This window comes from Habropoda laboriosa, unplaced genomic scaffold, assembly GCF_001263275.1.
Source record: "Habropoda laboriosa isolate 0110345459 unplaced genomic scaffold, ASM126327v1 scaffold34, whole genome shotgun sequence".
Lineage (NCBI taxonomy): Eukaryota > Metazoa > Arthropoda > Insecta > Hymenoptera > Apidae > Habropoda > Habropoda laboriosa.
In genome coordinates, this window is record NW_017100142.1 from 520,103 (window position 1) to 532,449 (window position 12,347).

Sequence of the window (12,347 nt, forward strand, 5' to 3'; positions counted from 1 at the left end):
TGCTGTACCAAACGCCGAATCCGCCGAATTCTCCCGGGAATGCGAGATCGAGGGACTCTTGCTGCCCGTCGACGGTGGATTGAAGAAGGAATCTGGTAGATTGCGCATGCGCAGTGGTACTTGCAGCGGACGCTTCGAGTCTGGCTTCAGGACGCTGTCGAACAGCGCCTGTAGATCCGATTCAGAGTTTTGATCGATCCTTACCACGAGATTACTCTTCGACAACTGGTCCACGTCCTGGTTCAGCGCCATTTTGGATCACGCACTCTAACGCGCTTCGTTCGTCTCTTTCTCTTTCTAGCCCTGTCCTCTGTCTCTCCTCGTGTCCTGTACACTCTCTGTCGCTACCTTTCCTTCTTCTTTATTTCCGTCTCTCTTTAGCTACACACCGTTCCTTTCCGTTGCTTCACTCCTATCCTATCTCGTCTCGTTCCTGTCTTTCTCTTTCCTCACCGTTCCCAATCTTCTCTTCTCCGCCGCCTCTCCCTCTCTCCTCTTCCCTCTTTCTCCCTTTTACGCGACGTTTGCTGTTGTCTTTTACGACGGTGTACACCTATGGGCATTCGTGCACCGCACACCACCAGTCTCTTCTCTATTCGAGCTGTACACACCGTCTCGCTCTCCTCCGTCACTCCTCGGTTCCTCGACAACGCAATACTTTCCTCTCTGTTCCACCTGTGCGTTTCGCGAGAGACAACAAAACAAGCAGGACAATGCCGCCGCCGCCGCCGCCACCGCCGTCGTCGCTGCCGCCGTCGTTGCAACTACCACGGGGTCCCCTTGTACCGGTACCTTCGACAATACCCTCGGATTTCTCCACGAGTTACGTCTCCTCCACCTCTTACCACGATATCGCGCACCAGGAGAAATCGACTCGTTTTGCTAGCCGGCCGTCTAGCAAACGAGTGCTAGCATTCACCGTGCGTGGACACGCGATTACGTACAGGGCCTAGAAACTCCCGTGTGTTCAAGTGGTGCCCGATTTTCTGCGCCATCTGACGATCCTTCCTCTTAGCAAATCACACTGGCGGTACTTATGAAAACAAATTATTTTACGAACGTGCCAAACCAAACTTGCTATTTTACTAATTTTCTTACTTTTTCAAAAGTTGTCCGTTGCAATTCCTAGATGAAGATAAAAAAGAAAAGGGCTGCATCGATGTACTTTTACTTGATGCCACTTCAATTCTCTCTCTTTTCTCGATACTAACTTTCTTTAACTCTTCCGCACCACGATCCTCTTTACTCTGTTAACGATTGCAAAAGCCTAAAATAATATATTTCTCTCAAGTACCGTTTCGACAATTGCGTGATCTTGTATTTTAAGTACAGTTCGCAAAGTTTAGGATGCTGCGACGCATGCGTTCTAATTGGTCGACGATCAGCCGAACCGTTCTCAAACCTACAACTTCTATATTCAATTTGCATTTATCGAGTTCGATATATTCGCCGACAGTCTTGTTTATTTCAAGTTATGCGATCGATTAATTCAAGATAGAAATTTTCTTCCGTACGTTGTTCCTTGATCTTGTCGATAGAACATCACCAAGGAAGATACGCATAATCAATTCGTATGGAGTCTGAAATATTTTCTCAGCTCTACCATCTACAATATTAGATAGTTGATGGTTTCGATATTTCGGTTGTGTGGTTACTTTAATTTATTGACAAAAATGTAACACTTCTATTTTAAATTGACTATGTTTTTACAACCGGAATGATATCTGTTTTATCTACATTAAGTTATTTGTGTAAATATTGAAGGTGTTTTTATTCAAGTAAGAACTCGTTGACACGAAAAGCGAAAATGTCTTCGAAGAGGTATTTAATTGTTTTTACTTCGTGTTTTTAAACTTGCAGAACTTTACGAACTTGCGGATGGAAGTTATTTGTAGCTAGGAGGAATCGTCTCTCGATCCTTAGCGCATTTCGCTTGTTACACGAAACAATTGCACTGTATCGATTCTTTGTTTCTTTGTTAACCTGAACGATCAATTTAGTCACATTATTTGTTATTCTTAACATTACCATAACCTTTTTTTAATAAATTTGAACAATATTATTCTTGCATATCTATTCGTATCTCTCGTATTTATTAGAACCATTTACCTGATACATTCGTAATTAAATATTAAGATAAAGTAACACATCTATATGTAGCACAGCACTTATCTTTAAAATGCCTGGTACATTGCAATTTTTACTCTAGTAAAAATGAAGAAGGTCAATCTAAATGTTGTTTGCTTGTATTATTTTATATATCACAATGATGGGAATGGCCTAGATTTAATCAAAAATTCAACTGCTTTTTTAGTGAATTAAAAAAGTTGTCAGAAGAAAGTTTAACTAGACAACCAGAAGAAGTGTTTGATATAATATGCAAGTTAGGAGAAGGGTTTCATATTTTATTTATCTAGATCCTATGGATCAGTTTATAAAGCATTACATAAAGAAAGTGGACAGGTACTTGCCATTAAACAAGTGCCTGTTGATACAGATTTACAAGAGATTATAAAAGAAATTTCTATCATGCAGCAGTGTGATTCTCCATATGTTGTTAAATATTATGGAAGCTACTTCAAAAACACAGATTTATGGGTAACACTATTGTTTGAATAGAAAACACTATTTTTCATCTGGTTTCGGCCAATATTTATCAGGGTGCCATTTCACAGATTGTAATGGAATATTGTGGAGCTGGTTCTGTTAGCGATATTATGAGGTTAAGAAAAAAGACCCTTCAAGAAGATGAAATAGCAACAATTCTTAGTGATACCTTAAAGGGTTTAGAATACCTTCATTTAAGAAGAAAAATACATAGAGACATTAAAGCAGGGAATATTTTACTCAATAATGAAGGGCATGCAAAATTAGCTGACTTTGGAGTAGCAGGACAATTAACTGTAGGCTATAGAAAATTTATTCAGATCGATTATTTTCTTGGTAAAATACAAATTAATTTTCAACAATTCTTCTAGGATACAATGGCAAAACGTAACACAGTTATAGGAACTCCATTTTGGATGGCTCCAGAAGTGATACAAGAAATTGGATACGATTGTGTTGCAGATATATGGTCCCTTGGTATAACTGCTTTAGAAATGGCAGAAGGCAAACCACCATATGGTGACATACATCCAATGAGAGCAATATTTATGATACCAACAAAACCACCACCTAGCTTTAGAGAACCTGATCAGTGGAGTTCTGAATTTATCGATTTTGTCAGTGGGTGCCTTGTTAAAAATCCAGAAGAAAGAGCTACTGCAACTGAGCTTTTAAATCACGAATTTATAGGTAGAATTTTCACACATTTCGCACATTTCACACGATTTATTTAATACGACACATTTTATTACAGGTAATGCCAAGCAACCAAGTATTCTGAGTCAGATGATAGCAGAAGCTCATGAAATACGGGAAAAGCAAAGCGCGCATCGTGCTCATGTTATCAATAATGTGGCAATCAAAAATCAAAACCAAACAGAAGATTCGGTATTTATCTATATTAAAATTCATTAGAAATCGTATCAGATATATGTACACTAATACTCTTAACGAACATTTAATCTCTTCTATAAGGATGAAGAAGACTGTAGCGGAACAATGAAACCTCTACCAGAAGATACAGGAACTCTAGTACCGAGTCATGATCTTCCAGATACGGGTACACTTGTTTCCGCGATGTTAGACTTGGGAACAATGGTTATTAATAGTGATACCGACACCGAAGCAACTATGAAACGTTGGTAGAAATAACTTCCTAGTGAAACGTGAAATATTTCATTTCACGTTGTTATTTCTAACAATGATAAATATTATTTATTTGCAGGACATAATACAGGGTCAGTTGAGTCCGGAAAGAAATATCGGCCGTTATTTTTAGATCATTTTGATAAAAAAGAAGCACCTGAAATAGGAAAGGTAGAATTCGTATTCCGTCTTCGCCTATTGCATTTTAATTCTTAATTTTGAATTTTATTTCTTACCTATTAGGGCAATGGACAAATACTTGGGGCACATAATCAAGATAACGAAAACAAATTAGAATTACGAAGCCCTACAGAATCTCAGAGGTTTCAAAGCCACCTGCAATTGCAGCTTAATCAAATTTCTCACCCTGTACAAGAACAGCCTCATAATAACATATCCAAGTTCCAAAATGTCTTCACAGAACGTGATTTCGACTTCGTAAGTAATAAATAACTTGTAAACTTTCACAGAAGGTCAAAAGTAGATTAACGTTTCTTTTAGTGTTTTAATATTTTTTTAAGTTAAGATCCAAAAACACTTTAGGCATCATTAAAAAAAACTTGAATATAGATAAACAACCATATCCTGCAGCTGAAGTTTCTCTCATACGAGGAACTACAGCAACGAATGGCTAATCTGGATGCAGAAATGGAGAGGGAAATTGACGAGCTAAGAAGAAGGTACCAAACGAAGCGACAACCGATTCTTGACGCCATGGATACCAAGCGGAAGCGTCAGCAAAACTTCTAACAGTTTGGTTACCTTTTTTATGCAAATAAGTGTGATGATGATAGATAAAGGGTGTACAGTTGTATAAATGAATAGATTTTATTCACCTCGTTCTTAGTTTCACCAAAGAGAAGGACATTGTTCGCTAACTAAAAGTTTCCCTGCAAAGTGACGTAATAATAACAATTAAAAGTAGTTTCTCTTTCTCAAACAATGTTCTGTGTCTCTTTGCGAATTAAGAACGAGTAACTAATACTAGCCAATAGCCTCACGTCACCAATGTAAATTATTTTACATGATTTAGGTGAACAAGTAATCATTATACTTAATTTTTTATCATTATGTTTATCTATGTACTGTTATTATGCTATGCTTATAGTGATATTATGAAATCCCTTCAGCATTCTTTAGAAGCTAGAACTATGGGGAAAAATTGAATGCGAATGAAAATAAGTAGAATGCCATGTTTGCTATGTTCTTTTTGGTGGAAAAAGAAATCAGACGAGCGTCCATGAGAAATTGATATTCGGTTTTCATCTCACACTAGTCACCTATTATGCCATTTATTTTATCCATAATGTTACATTATCAACGTCATCACTCATACGAAACACATGCATGGAGGTCATCCCGGAAATATATTTATAGTCTTCTGCGCTAACATATTGTTTACTTGTCAAGCAATTTCAGATAAGTTAACAAGCTTAGAACATATTAAAGAATTTACTCCTTCTTTACTGCCATAGGTGTATTACGCGTTTACCTATTGATATAATTTAGTTACGAAATATTCGATTTTAAAGTTTTGTGAACACAAGTCGTGAATTGTTTGGTAGTATTTTTGTACCATGCAAGATTACAGCGAGAGTGATAGTATCTCAATGTGAAATATTCGATAAATTAACTTACTGAAATTAGTCTTCCGTATTAGAATGTATTTTGATATTTCAATAATTTGTTAAGTCAGTATTTAAATTGTTGAGATAGTCGTCATGAAGTAATGGGGCAAGACTTGTAATATTTTTTAGATTTGTATAAAATTTTTATTCTATTAGAAAACACAGCTTTTAAATCATTATTATTTTTTTGCATCAGTAAATTTTTCAACGCATAGTTGCATGAGTCATACCGGAGAAATAATAACGCGTGTACGTACCGTTAAGAATATTATGACATAGTGGAGTAATTCTTTGCTGACGTTGGGCTATTTTACAAGTAGCGGAAATAGATTTATAATACTTAAATGCTATAGCCAGAACTGACTTTTCTGTTTATTTAGGAAGTAACAATACAGAATAACAACATATTTTTGATATAGAAGATATGCACATTATGGTCGAAAGAGATTCAAATATTAATTATTAAATCCAGTCTTTATATGGCCCTACCATGACACACAGCATTATTAAAACAATAACATTGGGTTTCACCGTTAATAAGAAAAGCAAACAATTGAGTTGTACTCTCGACAAATATCTTTACTGTTTGAGAAAGAAATAGAGCGCACCACTCACCGCGACATACGTGTTGCAGTAATTTAACGGAAATAAATGAATTTTACTCGTGCAGAGTTACACATTCGATAGAACATAAATACGTTTGTAGTAAAGAAATTTTCTATGTTCATCTTCCACGTGTATTACTAAAATCCAGAAGAAAGAAAACACAAAAAAAGGAAGAACATGCGGAAGTGATATTGTAAAAAATAGTTATGCATTTCCATATAATTACCTATTATCCAACAATTAAAGAACACGATGAAATTCTTTTCTAGGAAAACTTAAATAGTCCATGAAATAGGGATCTATAATATTTATAAATATAATGTACACATGTAGAAGTCTATTTCATAGGACAATAGCGAACGTTTTTATTTTTCGCATTAGAAAAATACTATCCTTTTATATTACCATTTACAATTATTTGTTTAGAAGGCCGTTCTAATCTTACATTTTTCTTATAAATTGTACCATTCTCTATATGTTTGGGCAAAATATACAGACTGAAGGCAGAAATTTGTCTTTCCAACAAATGATTACCTATCTAGCTGGAATTATAATCTCATTATACAGCGCAATATATGAATTACTCCCATTTAGTATTAAAATAAAATATATTAATTTTCATTTAAGGTAACAAAATAAATATAATTGTTAATATAAGACACTGCCTTTTACGTATTTGATTTGAACAATAATAAAGTATTATGTGTACTATCATTTATTTCAGTTTTATTTATTTATTTCATTAGATATTTGCACTAATTTTTTAAATTATTTTTACATTTTTTGATCATTACAATAAATAACATTTACATAAAATCTTGAACCGAAATTCTTTTTTTATGCTTTTATTATTAACAATATATTTATATATCATACAAAACATTGTTACAAATTCGTTAATATTTCATTTTTATATTACTTTCTCTCTTTATTTAAATATTAAAAATAATTTATAAATTTTTCGCGGTTAGTATCAGTAGTATCGTATCGATAAAATGCTCATATAAAATGCCCAATATAAAAATGACACATTTATTTGGTTGTGCATCACGTGAGAAACGGATAAATTTTTCTCCGATTATATCGTAGCAAAAATAGAGTTGTTTGTTTTTTTCATCTCATAATTCCAGTTAATGTATTCATAAATCATCATCTCCGATCATGTGAAATGCATTATTTTCCATAACATCATATTCCAACGTTTGTCTCCCTTGAACTTTATCACTGGCGTTACTTTTAACATTATTGAACTTTTTTATTTTTACTACTGACAATCTGTCTGCAAGTTTCTTCATTATTGGTTCTGATTTAGGTGATTGTTTAATACAACGACCCTAAAAAGAAACGCAATAGTATAAGTAAATAAAATACAAGTCTTTTCAGGGGAACATACCTTTTTATTTTCTTCAGATTCTTCGTTGGAGCTTGCTCCCATTGTAACACTTTGCCCATCTCTCATAACATAGGTCCAAGATTTTTGTGATATCTCCTATAAACGAATTGGAGAATATTTTAGGGAGAATAATTTTATTTAGCAATTGATAGTATTTTTTATTAACCTGAGTCTTATTACTACCAACAGTCTTTGATATTAATTCATCAATCATAGCTTGCAAGCATACGGACATTAATATAGCTTGTTCTGAAGTAATTGTAACCCATTGTAACTGATTTTTAGCCATTAAATATTCGAAAGATAATTCTAAACTAAAATCGTCACTTTCCTCGCTCCCTCTTTCGAGACCCTAAAATTAAAACAATATGAAACAGTACAATAATAAAACATTTCTTCCCCTTGTAATTACTTACATTTTGCAACGTAGTTATACGCCAGCAACGCATTTGCGAAACATTAAACATTTCTTCGTATTGTTCCCCATCAGATAATATCCGCAAATTTAATTCATTTCTACCTATGGCAACTAGTACTTTCGAATCTGGTTTAGGATAATCACAGAAACATGGAGCAAACTGAATATAACCATAATATTTTGAAGTACGTACTATATCCAGATACTAAAATTACATTATTTTCAAATTTATTCTAAACCAATCTACTTCTACTTTGATATTATGATACATAGTAAAACATACTTCTTTTTTCTTTGCATGCTTTTGCAAGACAATCAACTGATGTTTTAATTCATCTGTGATAAGAATCCATCCCCTTTGAATTTCTGCAATTGCTTGAATATATAGCAAATTCATTGCTACCCCATTATTCATCAGTCTGAGATCATATTCCATATCCCAATAATTTTTTCCAAGTACAACTCTACTTCCTATAATGTGTAAGTGTTTATTTGTTATAAATGGGGACTCAAAATCTTGCAATTTCCGCAGTACTGAAAAAATAATTTAGAAAAAATAATTGTAATTGCATGTTCCATTGAACACCTAACCAGTATAAAGGTACACTTACAGTAAACACTGTTTGCCTCATCTTGAGCAACAATAAATAATGCAAAGTAAGAATGATATTGATCAGGTAGCTTAAGGTGTTTATATACTTTCTGTTAAATAAAATAATGTCAGTTAATCTTAATATATTTTTGATGCTTTGGGATATATATGTTCATTAAGTAATAATTACTTTTAAAACACCACCAGAATGATCTCCAGTAGAAACATTGATTGCTATTTTGCTGCCATTCATAAGAAATATATCCATAAGTTCATTATCAGATGGTCCTCCTATAGTTTCCTGTTGAGCATTCAACAAAAATCCATTTAGCAATCCTGAATTATTAATCCCTGGATTTTGCCCTATTGCCTGAATATATTTTTCCAAAGAAAGACGGCGTTCTTCTTGTTGGTTTGTTGTTAAGGGAAAAAACTTTTTAGGTGGAAATGATGGAAGTGACATATCCAAGTCTTTTGCTAACTGTTCATGAAGACTATACAGTTGTTTATATCTCACAGTACAATGAAATAATCCATTTATGTGAATGTTATAGCCCTAAAGGTTGAAATAAAGAAAGAAATACAGATATATAAATGCATACTAATATATTGAAATACTTGAAATGCTTACCACGTATGTGTTACCAGCTGCATCAATAAATTCTTGTGTATCTGGTATAGAAAAATGCATTTTTATAAAATAAAGTATCAGACCTTTGTGTTCCTTTTTTTTCTCTTTTTTGTAATCAAGTTACATTATATATACAATTGAACTACTTTAGAATATATTACAATTAACTGACTCTTTTTTCATAAATATATACAGATGCTACTTAACAAAATGAACATATGTAAAAAGATAATCCAAAATGTATAAAAACATCTACATAAAAAATCCCACATTGTATATAATTAAATGCAGTTAAGTTTAAGAATGCATATAGATATATTCCCAAACATTAGTCCATCTGTAAAATAAAATAATAATAAAATACAAACAAGGTAGACCAAAGAGGGACTTAAATATCCTTAAATATCTTTAAAGCTCATGATGTATGTTTGAAATCATTAATTCTTTTAAAATAAATAAATTTCCACCATACAATTAGAACAAACTAAACAATTTATTACAAAATTAAACTTAAAATAAGAACAATTTTCTGGTATCTTTATATCGTCAATTTCGGTTCAATAAGTTTTACTTTAACGTTTCAAACAAAATAATTACAATTTGCTTAAAACGTATGTTATCGATATAACAGATATTATAACCATTTGAACTTGACATTAATGTATTAAATGATTTAAATGGATAATATTATTTCGCTGTTACATGATTGCAAATGACAGTAATTATACAATTATTAAATACGCCAAATACTTACATATTGTCCATTTGCTTTACCGTCATTATTTATGACGATAGGCGTATTCGTTGTACACCCACTCAACAACTATATTTCTGGCGATTAAAGCTGACGCATTTTTTAATACTTACATTAATATTAATATAATGATGATTACTGCGTATGGATACAATTTATAAAGTTATAATTTGTTTATAAATAGATGCAAACTACAGAAGTTATATTTTTAAGATGAGGGATACTAAATATATTTTAATAAAACACAGTATTATAAATTTGCTATATAATTTTATTTTTTCACGTTTAAAAATACACTTGATTTTTCTCATTGCTAATATGTACTTTGTTTTGTAATTTCGTAAGCGCCACGGCGCCCTTATTAACAGATTCTATTTTTAAATGTACTAGATCAGACACTCATTTGAAAATTTCAATGTATGTGAACCTTTGATCTATGGAAAAGAAATTTCAATATTTTGTTATAGAAGTTGAATTCTATTTTCTGCGTAACACTTATGTTACGTATATTTAATATGTTTATACGTATGAAATATTTCTCCTTAGTATAAAGTTTCATTCACCAAGTCATTGGAAAACGTATTTTCAAGTATTAATTTTTATATGTTATATAATATATATAGAACTTAAGACTACAACACAAAAGATTATTATTTCATACGTAGTTAGTATTATAAACTAGAATTATGTTATAATATATTTATATATTTTTTCGTTGTACTCCACTTCCGGTTATTCTCGAACGATATATCGATTTGAGCATATACACTATCGAATGGACGGAACGTTTCTTTCCGATAAAAGGTTCACACTGAAACGTCAAGTATGTTAGGTTTCATGGAATATCTATTTTAATCGTTTGTAATTTTGAATTTTACAAAAAAGTAGGAGGTTTGTTTAATTTTTTAGTATTTTTGGAATTAAAGAATTTGTATATGTTTGATATATTTTAACTATTATCATAATGAACGATGCTGACGTTATGGAGCTAACCAAAAAAAAAATGTTTGCTTTCCATTTGTTATTAATATAAAATGTTTAGTTTATAATTTTAACATTTTTCTGTATAATTAAAGTAGGACACGAGTTTTCATGTTGTAACAAAAGCATTAAAGTTACTTTTATGTCAAGTATTATAAAAGCTTTAGATAACCTATAAAGTTGTTTGTCCTTTTTACTAAATTAAACAAATGTAGTTATTTGTGTAAGTTAGGCTTAATATGTATCTTTAATTCCACAGTTGTTTTATTATGTCGTGTAATATTTCAAAAATATGATCATTATTCCTTCTACTTTTTCCTTGCCTTAAAGTGAAAGTGATTTATTACAACTGTGATAACAGTACCAAGTCTTTATCTTATTATTTTATTACTTTCAGAATGTTGATGCCAAAAAAGAACCGTGTAGCTATCTATGAATACCTTTTCAAAGAGGGTGTCATGGTTGCAAGAAAGGATTACCATGCACCAAAGCATCCAGAACTAGAAACTATTCCTAATCTTCAAGTTATTAAGGCTATGCAGGTAACATTATTATGCATAATTTAATGACATATTGCTTGCTATATGTCATTTGATTTATTCTACCATTGATGTCAAACCTTTATTTGCTTCTACAGTCTTTAAAATCTAGGGGATATGTTAAAGAACAATTTGCATGGAGACATTTTTACTGGTATTTGACGAACGAAGGCATTGAGTATTTGCGTGGATATTTGCATTTACCTCCTGAAATTGTACCATCCACACTTAAACGACAAACTAGGTCAGAAACAACAAGGCCAAGACCTGCCACAGGTGCAAGGAGTGAAACATCTAGACCGACAGAAGATCGTGCTGGATATAGACGAGGACCTGGAGGACCAACAGGAGGTCCTGGTGATAAAAAAGCTGACGTTGGTGCAGGTACAGGTGATGTTGAATTCCGTGGAGGTTTTGGACGTGGCAAACCACAATAATATTTTAATGTAAAATAAATAAACATTTCTTAATATAGAAGTATTGTTACTTCACCCATCCTTACATTTTAAATAATTTTAATGCATAAAAGTATAAATAAATATTTAATACTGTTTAATAAGTAAAAAAAAAATGAAGCAGACATAATAATTCCTTAGTTTATTTCCTATTACATTATAAAAGTGTACATTTACTTACAAATTGTAGAATTGTATTTGTTACTAACAATTAAAACCGTAAGTGGAAGCAAATGGTAGGCAATGAGTATACGATTACAATGTATGGAAATTATAAGTTTACTAGATAAACATATTGTTTCTAACAAGATACATGAATAAGGCTGGAAACATCACAGATATGTTTTATATTTGTGCAAAGTAAGAATTTTAAATAAAAAATTTTTGATCAGTTCATTGTATGAGAGAAAAGAAACAAAACTTCTTCTTATTCACTGGTATTAATTTAAAACACAAATTTATGCATATTAGCAGTGTAATGTAGGCTTCCTTCTTACAATTTTTTGAAACACGTGAATGTTCTCAATTTTATTTTAGTTAGTGTATCAACATTTTCTAAACCTGTTTTTATTATTACAACACAAGAGTAGTACTTGT

At 32.1% G+C, this 12,347-nt stretch overlaps 4 protein-coding genes across 5 annotated transcripts in view; 2 read left to right on the forward strand and 2 right to left on the reverse strand.

The window, feature by feature from the left end:
* Positions 1–922, reverse strand: part of LOC108571998 (transcriptional coactivator YAP1) — an 11,153-nt gene extending 10,231 nt beyond the window's left edge. The window contains exon 1 of the mRNA XM_017934177.1: positions 2–922. Coding sequence (XP_017789666.1) covers positions 2–252 — 251 coding nt within the window. The 5' untranslated portion in view covers positions 253–922. The remainder of the gene's footprint in view (position 1) is intronic.
* An 885-nt stretch (positions 923–1,807) lies between these two features.
* Positions 1,808–6,057, forward strand: LOC108572063 (serine/threonine-protein kinase 3). Its single transcript, XM_017934253.1, is given in 11 exon segments — positions 1,808–1,821; positions 2,315–2,396; positions 2,398–2,598; positions 2,676–2,903; positions 2,979–3,297; positions 3,362–3,495; positions 3,583–3,745; positions 3,833–3,924; positions 3,997–4,191; positions 4,324–4,505; positions 5,762–6,057. Coding segments are annotated over 10 exon segments (1,608 nt in total). The 3' UTR covers positions 4,504–4,505; positions 5,762–6,057.
* Positions 6,058–6,955: 898 nt separating this feature from the next.
* LOC108572280 (sorting nexin-17) lies at positions 6,956–9,081 on the reverse strand. Its single transcript, XM_017934483.1, has 8 exons — positions 9,022–9,081; positions 8,581–8,946; positions 8,410–8,500; positions 8,082–8,332; positions 7,797–8,003; positions 7,547–7,732; positions 7,381–7,476; positions 6,956–7,321 (listed from the first exon to the last, which is right to left on the reverse strand). Exons 1-8 carry the CDS (start codon positions 9,079–9,081, stop codon positions 7,127–7,129), a joined length of 1,452 nt encoding a protein of 483 aa, XP_017789972.1. The 3' UTR covers positions 6,956–7,126.
* A 1,445-nt stretch (positions 9,082–10,526) lies between these two features.
* On the forward strand, positions 10,527–11,732 carry LOC108572084 (40S ribosomal protein S10-like). 2 transcript variants are annotated; one of them, XM_017934283.1, is made up of 3 exons: positions 10,527–10,598; positions 11,154–11,298; positions 11,394–11,732. In XM_017934283.1, the coding sequence occupies exons 2-3, from the start codon at positions 11,155–11,157 to the stop codon at positions 11,730–11,732; spliced, it is 483 nt and encodes a 160-aa protein (XP_017789772.1). In that variant the 5' UTR covers positions 10,527–10,598; position 11,154. The 2 variants fall into 2 exon arrangements, with proteins under 2 accessions (XP_017789772.1, XP_017789765.1); XM_017934276.1 differs by having other exon boundaries at positions 10,576–10,666.
* The last annotated feature ends 615 nt before the right edge of the window (positions 11,733–12,347 follow it).

Bases quoted from the DNA above. Each gene is read 5' to 3' on its own strand.
- LOC108572280 (XM_017934483.1), bottom strand. From the start codon at position 9,081: ATGCATTTTTCTATACCAGATACACAAGAATTTATTGATGCAGCTGGT. The intron at 8,947-9,021 runs GTAAGCATTTCA...TTCAACCTTTAG, and splicing joins CAGCTGGTAACACATACGTG to GGCTATAACATTCACATAAA. The intron at 7,477-7,546 runs GTTAATAAAAAA...ATTCGTTTATAG, and splicing joins TTGGTAGTAATAAGACTCAG to GAGATATCACAAAAATCTTG.
- LOC108572084 (XM_017934283.1), top strand. From the start codon at position 11,155: ATGTTGATGCCAAAAAAGAACCGTGTAGCTATCTATGAATACCTTTTC. The intron at 11,299-11,393 runs GTAACATTATTA...TTGCTTCTACAG, and splicing joins AAGTTATTAAGGCTATGCAG to TCTTTAAAATCTAGGGGATA.